General features: G+C 40.4%; 1 protein-coding gene across 2 annotated transcripts in view; it reads right to left on the reverse strand.

Moving 5' to 3' along the window:
- The window catches only part of SH3RF1 (SH3 domain containing ring finger 1), a 130,493-nt gene that overhangs the window by 10,802 nt on the left and 101,499 nt on the right, over nucleotides 1–18,192 (reverse strand). Inside the window, exons 6-7 of one of the 2 annotated variants that reach the window (XM_075258178.1) lie at nucleotides 14,007–14,117; nucleotides 3,738–3,892 (exon numbers count right to left, since the gene is read on the reverse strand). In XM_075258178.1, the coding sequence (XP_075114279.1) occupies nucleotides 3,738–3,892; nucleotides 14,007–14,117 (266 nt within the window). The remainder of the gene's footprint in view (nucleotides 1–3,737; nucleotides 3,893–14,006; nucleotides 14,118–18,192) is intronic. The other variant, XM_075258187.1, reaches the window with a different exon arrangement.

The following is an 18,192-nucleotide window of genomic DNA, read 5'->3' on the forward strand; positions in this document are numbered from 1 at the left end:
AAAATAAAACAATCCCTACTTACAGCACTGAATCTCTGCTCCTCCTAATGCAACACTATGTGTGTCCCCACACGGTCTATACTTTAAGCCATCTCAACACTAGAAATGTGCTGTTCAGCCGATCATTGGCGGGTCACGACTCACCGCTGTGCCTAGTGACAGACATTTTATGTGTGAGGAGGGACTAAGAAGTAAAGACCTGCAGGGGACTTGGGAAGTGGCCGGACATACCGTAGGTAAGGCAGGATTCCGACACTTTAAAAAGAATACAACCCGGACAAACCATTTAATGACAAATAAACACATTTAACGGTCTAAATGTACCCTATTGTGTCACATCTGTTTCCTCATAGATTGTAAACTCTTGTGATCAGGGTCCTCACTCCTATTATATGAATTGTTAGTATGTAACTTCTATTTTGTCTGTGCTATGCTACTATAAAGACTATAACTATTTTTTATTATTATCCCCCTGATTTATGTTGGAAGCCAAGCAGAAACCTTCCTGAATCAAGTGTTCAGGCTCTGGTCGGGAGTACAAGGATCTTTCTGTAGGACATATGGACACCATGCCAAACACCTGGAAACCTAGGATTGAACAATACAGCAAAGTTCCTGCAGTGTCTCTTTCATCACTAAACATATAGTCTAGCACTAAAACACTAGACACAATAAGTCTCACTTTTTAACTGAAAACATTTTCATTTGTAATCATTTGTACTGTAAGTCCAAATGTTTCCGTTCAAAGGCAAACTTTGAAGTCTGCCCATGATACGTAATGATAACCACATGGAACAGGAACACTCTCACCCAATCAGGATAATCTCCTTCCCTAAGATATCTTACGGAGGCTCAACATCAGACCACATTTCATAACGCTATGTATTTGGCCGATCAATCAATATCACTAGATGTAATTGGGAAACCTTTAATTCTAGCCACACATCTGGACTGAAGAAACATCACTAAACCAAGAGTTAGAGGAAGACGTGCTGCCAATGATATGCTAGGAACGGATGTGGCTGCTGAAAAGAGATGTTCTCCACAACTGACCCTTCAGTCAGAAGCTCATACAATATGTCACTCAAGTCAGAAGATACATGGGAGAAATTCCCTGATATCTATTTTACTTGGATCTTGCTCCATTGCTGCTTTTGGCTCAGTTTATTAGGGTAAGGCCGTGATCTGTGACTACAGTTTAGATACAGTGCCTGCAGGGTGTCTAAGGTAGTCTAAGACACACTCACTGGCTCATCATTGGATCACACGGCTGCTTTTCGGCAGCCAAGGAGCAAGACCTGACGAAACTAAATGACAAGTATCATATCCTTAAGCTTTTATCTTATATATATTTGTAAGCTCCTTAGTGGGGAATATTAAAAACTTGGTACAGCCCCTTGTGCTTAAAAATATCCATGAACCCATCCATATATAATTAAAAATTGCTAGGATAAAGGTTTACTCCACCTATCTATAGAGCTGATGATCCAAGCATATATCTCATGATGTAAGTAAGCGACCATTTTCTTGTGACCTGTGGGCATGCTCAGTCGGCTCTGCCCAAGGCCAAGTAGTTTGGCCCCAGCGCCGGAAGAAGACATGTGAAGAGGCCGTTCCTGAAGAAGATGGAGGCGGTGCTGGAGAGTTCTCTCGCAGCATTGGGGACACCCCCAGTGCTGTTTGAGCATAGGGGACCACCCCCAGTGCTGCAAGAGAACTAATTTGCATACCGACAAAAACCAGGATTTCTACCGAACGGTGGCGCAGAGAAGACATCTAAAGGTAGGAGAAGAATAGCCTTTCTTAAGACTATTCCAATGTGTTAGTCACAAAATATTGCGTTTTAATGATAGGATCCCTTTAAGGGACATCTGGACATCACAGAGGAGGGTTCCCTGTGGGCCAGCACCCAAAATGCTGGATTGTTGCTGCTCGATCTGGGTCAGCAGATCTCAAATGAATGACCTATCCTAATGACAGATCATTATTTTTGGGTCACATTTACAAAACAACTCCTTTAAATGACCCTTGTAATAATGAACGCTTCATCTGCACAATATTATACACCTTGGATAAGAAGAGGCCAGGCTATCCCCACAAAGGGTTCACTATTTCTTTAAAAAACACATTCCATTTAATAATGATAGCATACATATGACCCCCGATATTGAAAAGAAATTATGAGCCATGCCGCATAAGACAATAGTCTTTCTATACAGAGTAATGCTGAACAGGAACATTTCTAGTCAAAAAGTAATATACTGGGTTTGCAGTGATTTACTTTGCACAAAACTTTCAATCTATTCCATGTGTCGGTCCTTGTGCATCAAGTACTTAAAAGGAAGTCCCACTGCTTTTATGATAAAAAAAAAAAAAACAACCAATAAAATAGACGTCAAATTCAGGACTGGTGCAGAACACAGAAGTATTTAGGAACTGGAGACTGTAGATATATCAGCAATTCTACTACATATAAAATAATAACATTGCACAGACTGTAAGAATTCTCCTATTTTATCAAGTAGACTCTATCAGGGTAATTTCGCTTATACACGTCACCTCCGTTGTGGTTTCCTTCTGATGTGGTAGAGGGAAATTGATGCTAGAAGAGTGGCACCAGGCGTCCGGCGTCCACAGTTCCAGGCACTGGTCTGGACCAGCAAAGTGCTGGACAGAAAAGCTGCGAGCAGCACTTCTTCATTCAGTTTCCAGTAAGGGCAACAACTAATGTCTGGGAAACAAGAATTGATCCCCTAGAAAACTATGAGATGAGTTCTGGCATCAGTTTCCCTCTGGCTTTTCTGAACCAAAGCATTAGGAAAAGCCATATGTGAATGGTCCGTAAGACATCAATAAGCTAAAAAGCATTACTTGTTTAGGAATCGAATGCAAACTATGCATAGTAAAACCAGTCCATATGATAAAGTAACCACAGTCACAATATCTACCCAAACTACAGGCATATTATCTTGAGCTATATAGAAGGTTGTGACATCCTGGTTACATCATGGAGTGACTGACAGGTCTCCCTGTATACAAACCCATACAGGAGTATCTGTCATCCGGTGTCCCCACCACTATCCTTTGTTACCCTGAGATAGGATAGCACAAGAGACCTGTGCTTAAAATGTAACTCTGATTTTATTTGTTTTGCTACTGTGTCGGGGAGGGGTGTGGTGAACATTTTTGTAATATACTTTACAAACCTATCAAACTTCCTTTTAATAGAAAACAGGCTGTAAAATTCCCATTAGCAATAATCGCTTTGGTAGATGCTTCAGCTCTGCATATTTATAATGCAAATGTGTACGGATTTTTCCTAGTAACAGCTCAGTCAGTGGGATGCTAAGGAGAATGTTATAGCCTGTTTTTTAATATAAAAGGAAGTTAGATAGGATAATAATGTATATTACAAAAATGGTCACCAAACACAACAAAAAAGAGAGAGAGACAGAGCGAGAGAGTTACACTTTAAAGCACAAAGAATATGGTCTGCTACTGGATATAATGCATTCTCGCTAGGGTTTATCCATGACTCATTAAGATGTGTAGAAATGTTAATGAGACAGGAAGTGGGAATATAGATTGACCATATAACTACAAGTAGCCAAGTGCACTCAAGATAATACCAATTACATAACCACAAACTGCTAAATAATAGAGTAGCTGAGAAATACTTGTAAAACAGAAGGGAAGATGTAATAATAAAGGAAAGTCTTGGGGCTTTGAATACTTACACACTTGGTCGAGTGGATGGCCGAAGGTGTGCAACTTGTTCAGCAGGACCACCAGCCAGTCTCTGTCCAGCAGTAGAAGACGTCGCCCCAGAAGTTGTGGAGACAATAACAGCAGCAGTCAAGGGTGGAGGAGGGAGGAGAGGAGGATTCAAATCCTAAAGGGAATGGGATCACGGTTAATATATGCCTGTTCTACAGACACCTCTATATAAAGATGCATGAAGAAAGTACTAAAAAGAGTTGTCAGAATGTCACAGTGGAGAAGAAAATAGGGGACTGTTCACACGTTGCAGGATTCCATGTAGAACGTTCACGCTTTTTTATCTATATACTCATCTCCCATTTTTACTTGGAAAAAACTATAAAATCCTACAAAGGACAAGGTTATGGTGAACACAGATTGAATTCATTCATTGTATCCGGAGTTTCATTACATAAGAAAAACATACAAGCGACTCATATTAGGTTTTATAGGGAGCCGAGAGATAATCCATTTTCAGCAGACTGAACGGCATGGAAACTCAATTTTCTGTTGTAACATAGCTGACATCCATTATATTTCAATACTGGTAAGTGCAGAGTACTGACATGCTATATAGAGCATTCTCACAGTACATATACTCAGAGGTAGGGCTATAACTACAGAGACTACAGTAGCTCCCAGCCCTGCTGCCACAGAGAGACCACGGCCTCTCATATAAGAGAATACCCAATACTATACATAATGTGTGATAGTCAGGTGCCCTGTTGCAGACTTTACATTGGGAACGAGGGACTTCCAAGTTATGTCTGAAAGGGATTTTACTTCTGTTTTCAAATCTGTAATGAAATTAGTGGTTTTGAAAGCGGTTTTCTAGGCTTTCCCAAGGATATGTCATCAATTTTGAACAACTTGAGGTTATGATCCCCACCAATCAGCTGTTCTAAGCAGCTGGTATGCAGAGAATGGAGCAGAAAGCAGACAGTTCATTTCTATATGTAGTGGCTGAATTGAGTCACTGCAGCCTATATTACATTCAGGTGAAACAGAGCTGATTTGCAATAACCTGGTATGGCCACTAAACAGAGAATGGAGCTGTCTGCTTCCTGCTCCATTTTCTATGTATCTACTGCTGAGAGCTGCCTATTGATGGGGGTGTCAGATGTCTGACCCCAACCAATGCGATACTGATTACTGATAATCTATCCATATAAATGTCTGCACCATATTAAAGAAATCTAATTTAAAGGGATCCTATCACTCACACACACTTTTTTCTAGGTGCCACGTCGCAATAGCCTTAAGAAAGGCTATTCTTCTCCTACCTTTCGTCATCTTCTCCGCGCCGCCATTCGCCTACAATCCTGGTTTCACTCGGTACGCAAACTAGCTCTCTCACAGGTGGACCCCAGTGCTCAAACAGCACTGGGAACGTACCCAATGCTGCAAGAGAACTCTCTCCAGCGCCGCCTCCATCTTTATCGTCAGCAGCATCCTCTTCAGCCTCTTCTTCCGGCGGTGGCTTGTAACTTCTAGGCCTTGGGCAGAGAAGACTGCGCATGCCCACAAGCCACGAGAAAATGGCCGCTTGCACAGTACTGTAAGCGGCCATTTTCTCATGGCCTGTGGGCATGCGCAGTCTGCTCTGCCCAAGGCCCGAGGCCTAGAAGTTACAAGCCACGGCCGGAAGAAGAGGCTGAAGAGGGCGCTGCTGACGAAGATGGAGGTGGCACTGAAGAGAGTTCTCTTGCAGCATTGGGGATGCCCCCAAGAGAACTCATTTACATACCGAGAAAAAACGGGATTACTACAGAACGGCAGCGCGGAGAAGACAACGAAAAGTAGGAGAAGAATAGCCTTTCTTAAAGCTATTGTGACTTGCTACCTAGAAAAAAATTGTGTCTGAATGATAGGATTCCTTTAAAATAAATAACTTAAAATAGTATATATATATATATATATATATATATATATATATAACACATATATTATACACGAGATCAAAAATATATAAACACTGTACCAACTAAACAAATATGTCATATATACTACAACCAGCCTCCACTGTCCCATACCTGCAACCATGACATTAAGGATTAAACAAGCAATCCTCTTTGATCTGCAGCCGGGCTATTGTTCGTACACTCATGTTGTGTTTTTGGAACTATTAATATTTCCATTCTTTGAAATATATAAGTACAGAGGATAGAAACCACGTAAAAGGCACATAAGACTCTCTTTGAAAACCAGTAATACAGTTGTGAGATGGTAATCCATAAAGCATCAGACAGCCTTTTAAGAGTCTCCGTAGTAAGACTCAAGAGGCGATGTCAAAACAAAGGACACAAAGCCTAATTCCACGCTACATCTTCACCAACACGCGCTGAAGAAAACCAGAAAAGACTAAATCTAATTAAGGAAATCAGAATTATACATTATGTAAAAATAATAGGCCAGATAAAATATTCTAATCGGCATGGCAGCTTGACGCCTCAGGGCTTTGTTATTAGACTAGATTTGTCTTCTTCTCGACCGAGTATTATTCTAAGAGAAGATAATTGCATTTGGCTATGTGATTCTAAATAACATTGCCTGCTTTCTTCCAGCAGGAGTCACTTGCCTGGTCTAGTTGGAAGATAAAAAGCAATGCACAATATTCTAGAGAACGCCATCGAGTAAACTGCTCTCCATAATCTTGTGTCTATTATCAGAAGCCATTTATGTTCTTGTGAGGTTCATGTGTCCAAAATAGCATTTGTGCTGCCTTGACAGTTGCTGCGATTCAGGGGTTAAAGTGGGACCCAGTCATTATCGTTCCTGTTTAGATTTGTTTGGGAACATTTGCAATGATCTATAAGCCAACATTCAAGACCAGCCTGGAAAGGGCTCAAGTATGTTGGATACCGATAGACAAATGTAGCTTTAATTTTAGCAAATAGGTGACTGGAGCTATTCAGTCCCTGCTGAAGGGTCTGGCACTCAAATCAAAGCCGTTGTGTATAAAGCATTCCTGCCCTCCTATTTTATTACAACTGATAATGGCTATAGTTGTGTATGTAATACTATTCTGCAATGTGTAAATGTCAGACATTCTTCTAGAGTCTGCCCCCTGACAAACGATCACATATAAAGGAACCCCGATGTATGCTTCCTATAAACCTAATGATGCAGGATTATAGATTCCTAGATGTCACTATCACATGCACGGCATACAAATGGAGAAATCAAAAAATTTAGCGTATGCTCACTGTGATGGTAAAGAAGACGTCTATTCTGGAGTCTTTCATTCTACCAACACTTGCTGTAGGGTGAAAGTAGGGACACTACCTTATATATTAGATGGACAATCCTACCAAGATCAGTGGGTATGGACACTTTAGTTATTACAGAGTAGAGAATAGATAAAGGGTCTCCTCACCATAAATAGTAATAGTATAGTGCTACCTCAAGATTGACCAGGGGTCTCAAAGATTGACCAGGGGTCTCTATGGAAGGAAAAAAGACAAACATTTTGTATCCATGCTTCTCATGAAAAGAAGTTGTATGGGGCATGTAGATGCCCTTTATCTCCCATACGCCAAAGACAATGTTTGTAAAGTGCTGCAGGAAGATGTTGGTGCTATATAAGTAAGCAAAATAATTAATAAACACCCTAATAATATATATACACAAACTAAAGGATAGTGTCTATAGTTAGTTTCTTCTGACAGCTCGACCATAATCCTTAAAGGGAGTCTGTCAGCAGTAACTTTGGTATAAAGCTAATGTTAGGAGTAGGGTCGGAGCCTATTTAAGAATGGCTCTGGCTCACCACTGACTATACAGTTTTCTGCTGGAAGTTAGCTCTCCCGTGCCTGTATCCTGTTGACTCCATTTTTGACCTCCTGATTTGCCTTCTGACTTCTCTTGCCTCCTGACTGTGTACACTGCTTTCTCATATCGTCGATCCCGGCTTGCCTTCAGACCTGAATTTGTACCGCTCTGCTCTCCTTTTACCGTCCTGGCTTGCTTGGCCTTCCTTCTGGATTTTCCTCTGTACTGCGCTGACCTCATGATGAACTGGATTGGAGGACTACGCTTTGGTTCTTTGCTGCCACCTCTGACTACCACCAAGCTCTACCTCCTGGCCTATTGGATTTTCTCTACTTCAAGAACTGGATGGTGAGTGATCCCAGTTTCTAGTTTTACTGTGATTTGTGGTGCACTGTACGTCCAGCTTTTCTGACCCGTACCGCCCTGCTCAGCACTAGCCTTCAAGTCCATCTCCTCCATCAGGTTCTCTGGTGAACATCTCTGTGGGGTTGGGGTTGGTGCGGCTCTGGGTTAGCTGGACACTCAGCGCTGTGTTAGCCATTTTGGTCAATGTTGCTGTGTTTCAGGTAATCACAGTACCTTTTAGTGGTGCTTGTAGTAGTACTTCTACAATCTACAGTCTCCAAATATGGTTCTGCTATTCAGCTCTGGCGCACCATTTGCATGTAAATCACCATTTAATGCATATGAAAATGAGAAGGAAGTGTTTTTTTTTTGGGGGGGGGGGCTTAGTTTGACTGTTTTTTGGTCTCAGCTCTAGATTCTTGGACAAACCCCATTTTCCATCATTTGCATATGAATAAAATAGGACTCTGAAGCGGAATAATAGATATTAAGAAAGCGTAGACATCTCTACAAGGTGCTAGGATTGGGAATATAACCAACTTTCTGCTGACAGACTCCCTTTTATTGCATGTTTTCGTGTTATTTCTAAGGTGTGTATACTTCTATAGTATACAGAAGGATAAAAGAACTCCAGACAGATCTAAAGCTACCTACTTTATCATTAAGATCAGATGGATTAAAGTGCAACCTGTTTGATCCCAGTTTTCCATCCTGGAAGGCATTCTGCAAGTTACAATAGAACAAACACATTAGATCATCTTCCAGATCTGCTGCCAGATATTTTGTCTAGGACTTGCTTGAAAAACTATTGGAGTGGAGATTGTACATGTTTATCAAAATCTCCATAAATTCACTACTGTCACTCAGAAGGCAGCAATCTGTTTTACCACAATGTAATATCGTGCACCACATAGATAAGCAGCAGAGGACCATTTAATACAGGCTTCAGGGGAGCTCGTAGGAAAGCTGCGGAGCATGTCACATGTGTCAGTTTTCTAGGGAACTGTAAATTACACAATCCCATAACATAAAAAATAGGTAATCCCATATTGTATGAATTAGGTAATCACGTAATATAAAGATTAGGTAATCCCATACTGTATAAATTACATAATCCCAGAATATAAAATTTAGGTAATCCCATAATGTATAAATTAGATAATTGTAGATAATTGCGTAATATAAAAATGAGGTAATCCCATACTATATAAATTAGGTAACTGCGTAATATAAAGATTAGGTAATCCCATACTGTATAAATTACATAATCCCGTAATATAAAATTTGCGTAATTCCCTATGGTATAAATTAGGTGACTCCATAATATAAAGGATAGGTAATTTCATACTGTATTAGGTAGTCCCATATTATAAAAGTTAGATAATCAATTGTAAATTGTGTAAATTAGATAATCGTGTAATATAAGGGTTACCGTACTTAATCCCATACTGTATAAATTAGGTAATTCTATATTATAAAGGCTAGTTAATCCTATGCTATATAAATTAGGTAATCCCATATTATATAGGTTAGGTAATCAAATACTGTATAAATGAGCTACCGTATATACTCGAGTATAAGCCGACCTGAGTATAAGCCGACCCTCCTAATTTTACCACAAAAAACTGGGACAACTTATTGACCTGAGTATAAGCCTGGGGGGGGGGGGGATGCAGCAGCTACTGGAAAATTTCAAAAATTAAAATGGTCGGAGTTTTTGGGTGCAGTAGTTGCTGGGTGCTGGGGAAGGGGAGGGGGTGTTTTGGTTGTCTGTCTGCCCATTCCCTGAGCTTGAGGACTGTTTTTTTCCCCCACTTGGAATTCAGTCTGGCTGTATATAGGGTATCTGCAGTAACCCCTTTCCGACGGAACAGGAGCACTGCAGACATCCTATATTCAGCAGACCGGGCACTTTCAGACACAGGGATACCTAATGTGTTTCACAGTAATTTTCTACTTTTGTATGTATTCTAGGAAAAGGAGGGATTTAGAACTTTCTTTTTTTTTTTAAAGCTTCTCCCCCCCCCCCCCACACACACACACACTATTTTATGGGAGACTCTATACATTGATATTGCAGATGGTCATAGCCCCCCCCCCCCCTTTAAATTTAAATTTTCTTTGTTTGTTGCTGACTCAAGTATAAGCCGAGGGGTGCTTTTTCAGTACAAAAACTGTGCTGAAAAATTCGGCTTATACTCGAGTATATACAGTAATCCCATATTATAAAGGCTAGGTACCTCCAGTCAGAGGAACACTTTAATTCACACAAACGCTGTGTAAAGTAGTTCTCCAAACACAATGCCTTTTGCTTTGGGGTAGCTGCCATTGTTTTCATGCTTTAGCTTGTGTCTGTTAAGTATCTATCTTTTGTCTATTATACAATAAACTGCTGAATTATAGATTTTGGAGCGCATTGTAGTCGATGGATTTGTTCTGACACCCTCCTCCTTTTTTTGTTTTATTACAGATCACATCTGAAAACTAATGATAGAAGTGAAATTAAGCAAACTGTATCAAACCAAGTCTAACATACATTGTATGTACATTAAATATACAACAAACCTGAGCACCATCGGTTGTATGTGGTGTTAATGAAGCCTCCTCTATATAGTACCTGGCATGTGCCTTGTAAAGAGCTCTACCTCCATATGGAACACCTGACGGACATAGTTCCCCCTTCTATGTACCAGAAAACGTCATGTATTCCCTTCCTACACTAAATATTTGATAGTAGATATCACCTAGGTGTTCCCTGGCTTTTATATCGCCATATCGCTCCTCTGTCAATGATTAATATGCATTCAGTACCAGAATATTACTAAATGCCAATTACATCCGTGTAAAAATATGTAACAATGAGAATAGTTTTTATGTAGTTTTTCTACACCTCTTGGTGATGGCCATGTATACAGCAGCATTATCTATATATTTCACTTAAAGGGAAGGCTTCAGAAGCCAAAGACAACATTAGACAAAGAATATGTATAATGAAACATAAAAAGCCCTGTCTGTATAACAAACGGTATTTTACAGATTTACTTAACATTTAATTTAGCAAATTCAAGCTCCTTTGTAGCTCAGCACTACTTAGCCCTGTGATCTTTTTATGGCCTCCTTTGGCAGCCTTTAATGCTTGTAGTTCATGTAATACAATAATTGCATGCAGGCTCTCTGCTTATTAATTTAGTGTAGTCTCTCGGCTGCACTTACTTCCTCTCGCAAATTATCCGCTTATGAGTCATTGATGTCCCCTATTATTAATAATTCGACTGATATCAGAATGACATTACTATTCGTAAACCTAATGCTGTCCAACCAGGGAAATGTTCAGACACAGAACACGAGAGAGTCTCTGCGTAGCCGATAGGCATGAAAAGCGTTGGAGAAGTGGTAAACACCATAACCCGGCATCCAGTACTCGATACATGTGAGTCATGGACACGCGTTCCATCAAAGGGGAAGGGGGTGTTTCTGCATCCAAACAGATTGTACCTTTCAAGTACAATGCAATCAGGTCAATCCTACAAATAATATGGCCAAAAAGTATTATTTTCTACTCAACCAGTAAATCTGGGTAAATACTGCAGTAGCAAAACTTTGTACCTCAGTTTTATGGAAGCATCTTGGCTTCTAACCAGACGCAGGTTTCATGGGTTAGGGGGCGTTCACACTACCGTCGGTGTCCGACATGTAGTGTCCGCTCCTAGTGTCCGCTCAAAATCTGTCACGGACACTAGGAGCGGACACTAGATGTGTCCGTGACACCTGTCATTCACTTGAATGGGCATCGGGTGCATTCTTTTGCACTCCGTGCCCGTCCTTCCCTGTCCGCAAGAGAAGATGTCCGACTTCTCAAGCGGACAGAGGAACATTAAAGGAAACCCATACACAGGTGTGAACCGGACATCAATAGTTTTACTTTTTCCATCTCAAAAATAATATTCAACTTTGGTAAACTGATTTGTCTAGTGTAAAGACTCAATCAAAAATGACATAGAGGAATGACTATAAGGTTCAATAGTATGTAAAATCACTGGAAATGTATATACTCGGTAATGCCTATCAATATCAAATCTTGCAATCTGCTGAGGTGCATTTCCCACCCAAGCCCACTTTTCTCATAACAATGGGTTATGGTGATCATTGGTTTCTATTCATGTAATGGTTTAATGGTAGTTATTGTAAAGCTCGGTTCACATCTACGCCCAATCGCCCACATCTACGGCCGAACAGCAAGGGGTTAAGCGCCGGCCGCTTCCATTCATTCCTATGGAGCGAGGTATCTCGCCAAAACTATAGTTTCGAATACCATTCGCTCATCTCTAGACCCTAACACTGCAGCTTCTGAGAAAGCCAGGGATGTTATCTCTCTGTGAGAAACACACACTAAACCTCAGTGGTTTGTGTTCACGTATTTGCATATCATCTGATCTGGTCCAGGCACTGCTGACAAATGGACATGGGCAAACATCTTTAATCCAAATTGGCAGTTTGCTAATTTCCAACATGCCGGGAAAAATAAAATCTAATTTGTCGCAAACGTGAAGAGCTATGAAGGTAGCCAGAAATCACAGAGCTCTCCTCAAGCGGAGCTGAGGGGATCGTGAACACCAACAACACGCTCATTATATGGCGTCCCAGCGAGCTGCTGAGATACCGGAACAATCATGGGCACAGCTCAAGGAATGAGTTCAGTGGCAGGCCAGCTTGACAGCTGCCGAAACGCTGGAGCAGGCAGATCATCAACACCAACAACACGCTCATTATATGGCGTCCCAGCGAGCTGCTGAGATAAAGGAACAATCACGGGCACAGCGCAAGGAACGAGTTCAGCAGCAGGACAGCTTGACAGCTATCGAAACGCCGGAGCAGGCGGATCATCAACACCAACAACACACTCATTATATGGCGTCCTAGCTGCTGAGATGCCAGAACAATCACAGGCATGGTGTGAGGAACAAGGTCAGCAGCAGAACAGTTTGAGATCTGTCAAAATGTCGGAGCAGGCAAACCATCGAAGGCAGCAATTTGCTGAATATAGCAAATGTTAAAGGTCACCACTAGTGACGGTTCATACAGTATTATTTGTGTAATGACAGTAACCTTTATTACAGAATTGTCTGAATACTGTATAAGCAATGCCGCCCCTGCTACCTCTTGTGTCACCCCCTCTACCTCATAGATTGTAAGCTCTCTTGAGCAGGGCCCTCAGTCCCATTGTGAGAAATGAAGTTCTTTGTTATGTATCTGTCTGTATCTCAACCCTATAAATTGTACAGCGCTGCGGAATATGTTGGCGCTATATAAATAAAATGTATTATTATTATTATATTATTATTAGGCGGATCATCGACGCCAACAACCTGCAGATGAAGTCGCGGGCAGAGACTAGTAATTAATAAACGGTAAATCAAGCTAACCTAAAAGTGTGCTTTATGTAGAAAACGTGAAGGGTTTTGTCTGGGTATTGGGTCTGGGTACCGCGTAATATTTCTGGTATTTCCAGACAACTGATTGTGGGTGATCTATGGATGACTGTAAGTTATGTATTAGGGAGTCCCATTATGTGCACGACCTACATCTACAGTAATAAACCAGCAATCTCGCCAAATAAACGAGAAGTTGTAGGGAATTCCAGCTCATTTAGATCTTGTTTTAAAAATATTTTAAGCCTATGAATTCCTCAAAGAGCAGAAGCACATTAAAACCCTCTTAGGCTCTAAAGCCTACTGCTTCCTCCATCAGAAAAATGTAATCTTCAATTTCCTAAGGGTTGTAGAGAAGAGAGAAGCAAAACTGGAGGTTTTCCAAAAAAAAAAAAAAATATTAATTGTAAAATCTATTATTTCCACAAAAAAACAGAACAAGCTCAAGTTGTTGAAGATTAAACAAAGAATAAGAGGAAAAGAAATTGGACTCCACACCATAAAGTTCAGGGAGAAACAGAGGTTCCTGAGGTTAATTCAGCAGTAGATAGATACAAGGCTTATGGCCAGTTTAAAGTGAAGGTACAAGAAAGGCCCCATTATTTACACCAAAAGAAGATAAGCTTTCAACTAACTGAAAGAGAAGAAAGATAAGGTCCAGAATTTGCCCCAGAGCAGAAACACTTAAAGCCTACAACTTACTCCCAAAGCAGCTTGGTAGGTGATTTCCGGTGGGAATGTAAATGCAGGGCCACTAACTACAGGGCTGCTCGGGGGCGGGGTCACAATAAGTCCTGTAGTACTGATATGGACCTGTCAAAAATAAGACACAAGGACACAAATAAACGGAATAAGGTTAAGCTGATTTATTTATTTTTTTTAATATATGGAAATTTGATGTTAAGGAATTGTCCAAGACCAATCAAATATGGGACAAAAGGGGGCAATGCCATAAAAAAAAAAAAAAAATAATATCCTCTTTCATTACAATAGTTGGTTCTAAATTGAATTGCAGGAGCAGCAGGGGATGTAATAGGTAAGTAATACATCTTATTCATTTATGGCTTTTCTAACCATTGCCCAATTTTTGTTTGATCCAGACAACCTTTTTACCAGTATACGTGAAATCTGAATAATAAGCTTTCTAACACAAAAACAGATAATTACTAATATTATCTGTCTGTAGAACATTGACCTAATGGTTATCTTCTCAACGCCATCCACAAGCAATTCACCAACAAAAATTCATGTCTATGGTCAGCTGTTCAGTTACAGATTCCTCATGAGTATCTTTACAAACATGGAGTCCAATTACATAGGATGCCTGAATAAAGAAATATATCCATCAGGTCAATGAAAGGGTTAAAACTAATGGTGAATTTTCTCCACTGTCAAAACACAGGGAAGAAGAAAAGTAACAAACTACCCATGCATATCAGATGTCAGAAGAAGTCAACCTGCAAGAGATAAGCCACTGCCAGAGGGAACTGGTAGGACTTATTGCTCTCCCATATATTTCCCATTGGAAATATATGCACACTTGGCAGAGTATTTGTCAGACACTTCTCCAATATGCATGGCCACGTTAAAAGATATCACAATAACAGGAATATTAAAGTAAAGCAACAGCTTTGGGCTCTCTGTACATCTTATATTCAGGATTGGTACACAAAGCAATTCTATAATATATGATGATTTTATTTCAACATTTTATTTACCTAGGGGGATATTCTAGTGGAATCCTACAGAACATGTTAACAGATTAAAACTGCTGTCTGAATGTTCTTGCACTGCTTGTATATAGTATATATAGTTTCATGTAGGTTAGCTAGTATGCCCACAAAAATACTAATAACTACTAGCTATAAATAAATTGAATAGAATTAGTGATGTTCATTTATAAAAGTGGACAAAATTGTTGGTACTCCCTCATTTAATGAAATAAAAACCCACAATGGTCACAGAAATAACCTGAATCTGACAAAAGTAATAATAACCAAACTACATGTTGACAAGCCAAACAAAGACAAAGCTTCTGGGATAAATGTCCTATGGACAGATGAGACAAAAATCTAACTTTTTGGCAAGGCAGGTCAGCTCTATGTTCACAGATGGAAAAATGAAGCATATCTTGAAAAGAACACTGTCCCTACTGTGAAACATGGAGGAGGTTCTGTCATGTTCTGGGGCTGCTTTGCTGCATCTGGCACATGATGTCTTGAATCTGTGCAGGGTACAATGAAATCTCAAGCCTATCAAGGGATTCTAGAGAGAAATGTGCTTCCCAGTGTCAGAAAGCTTGGTCACAGTTGCAGGTCATGGGTTTGCAACAGGATAATGACCCAAAACACACAGCTAAAAACACCCAAGAATGGCTAAGAGGAAAACATTGGAGTATTCTGAAGTGGCCTTCTATGAGCCCTGACCTAAATCCTATTGAGCGTCTTTGGAAGGAGCTGAAACATGCCATCTGGAAAGGGCACCCTTCATACCCGAGACAACTGGAGCAGTTTACTCATGAGGAGTGCGCCAAAATACCTGCTGAGAGGTGCAGAAGTCTCATTGACAGTTACAGGAATCGTCTGATTGCCCCAAAAGGTTGTGCAATAAAATATTAAGTTATGGGAACCATCATTTCTATCCAGGCATGTTTCATGAGTTTTGTTTTTTTTTTTTTAATCTGTTGAACCGAAAAGCAATGTCTGACTTTTATTTGTACATTTTCATTAAATTTTTATATAGCATTACTTTTGTCAGATTCAAATTATTTCTGTGACCATTGTGGATTTTTCTTACATTAAATGAGGGGTACCAACAATTTTGTCCACGTGTGTTTGTATATACCAATGAGAGATGGAAATGATTGAGAATCTCCTCTTTCACGTGACACCAGAAGTTTTCTATGTTTTATAATGCCTGAGATACAATAGTTTTTACTGAGCCTTCTGCATCACCATATTTCTTTTACATACACATACTCTTACATAGAGAGAAGCACGAGACAGTTCTCAATACAGAAGCAAGGGAAAGCAAAACGAAATGCAGGATTGCAATGGAAAACGATGTATATTACAAAATGTATTAATGACACAAATGCTGAGAGAAAATCAACAGTTGTTCCAAAGTTTAGTTACACTTTAAAGTGGACCATTCACCACTTCTACCACATTCTTAGGTATCTGTTAATAGGTCACTCCCATGATTCCAGCACAGTTGGAATTTTTTCTTTCCCCTCCACCAATCCTGAGCAACAAGGGCAGTTAATTTTGGTGCCTGATGCACTATTTAACTTCTGTAATGTCAGAAGGGCAGTGTTAGAGCTCAGGATCACACCCCTTGTCTGCTCCTGCCTGACACTGCCCTCCTAAATAGTATACCAGGTACCAAAACAAACAGCATTCATTGATAGGGGCTAGAGAAAATATTCCAACTGTGCCAGAACCAGTGGAAGGGCACCTATGAATAGATGCTAAGAACTGGAAGTGGTGGAGGTGGTAAAAGGTCCTCTGGCAACAACCTGATTTATTATGAAAAATAGAGATGAGCGAACAGTAAAATGTTCGAGGTTCGATATTTGTTTCGAGTAGCCCCTCAATATTCGACTACTCGAATCGAATATCGAACCCTATTATAGTCTATGGGGGGGAAAATGCTCGTTTCAGGGGTAGGCAACATTTGATCAAATTATACTTACCAAGTCCACGAGTGAGGGTCAGGCTGGATCCTCCGAGCAGTCTTCTCCTTGCAGCGTCTTCCGGCTCTTCATTCACTCTGCCAGGCATCGGGCCTGGGCAGAGCCGACTGCGCATGCCCGCACTACAAGCAGACATGCGCAGTCAGCTCTGCCCAGGCCCGATGCCTGGCAGAGTGAATGAAGAGCCGGAAGACGCCGCGGGGAAGCTGCACGGAGAAGACTTCTAAAGGTAGGAGAAGAACCAGCATTGATTGGCCGACTGTATAGCATTCGGCCAATCAATGCTGGTTCTGCATCGAACTTTTACATTCGAATAGCGAGTGGTACTCGATCGAGTACGAGTATATCGAATACCGTAGTATTCGATCGAATACCTACTCGATCAAGTACTACTCGCTCATCTCTAATGAAAAACTCTACTATTGCACATCAAGTGTTAGACACACTCCAATGATATTGTAGTAAAAATAAAGTAATTTAATATAAAATGACACTATTTATTTTTTTAAAAATTGTCCTCATATCACACCCCTACAGCTACCTGCTGCCTCTATAAAAATATATACGCTGTTACAAAGATAGATTTGAGAACATCTCGTTGACAAAACTGCTGTCAGGTATAAACCATGAAAACAATTCCTTACAAGGGCCATTTGTCACTGTGTGAGTCACTGTTTTCCATGTCCTCATATATGCGGGGCTCAATACGGGATAATAAATCCCCATCAAGTCATAAGCTAGTCTAATGGACAAGCACCTGAAACAAGCCATGACTCATATGCAGTAATCCCCTCACATAAAGGAAATACAGGCTCGGTTGCTATATACAATTATCTCTTCTTTGTACTTTTATATTAGTTCTAAAACTTTCCGCAACCCTCCCTCCATTAAATTGGTGCCCTGCAGCATGGCACTTCAAATATTGATCCCTGCAGACCAGCACATAAGTCTTTGCAAAGAGTCAAGTGCCTTCAAATATATCTTAAAATATCCTTTATGGCAATTCTGAGTGGTAGACCCTTATCTATTAGCGACAAGAAGAGTATCTACACCTCAGTCTGTTACACTAGCGTTGGGGTTTCCATTCTTCAGGTACGCTTGGGGACCCAAAAAACGGAAACCCAATCTTCTTAATAAGTGGAAACCATAGCCTATAATGGGGTCTGCTGGGTTTCCGCCTGAAAACTGCAAACA

Source organism: Leptodactylus fuscus, chromosome 1 (genome assembly GCF_031893055.1).
Source record: "Leptodactylus fuscus isolate aLepFus1 chromosome 1, aLepFus1.hap2, whole genome shotgun sequence".
In the NCBI taxonomy this organism is placed as follows: domain Eukaryota; kingdom Metazoa; phylum Chordata; class Amphibia; order Anura; family Leptodactylidae; genus Leptodactylus; species Leptodactylus fuscus.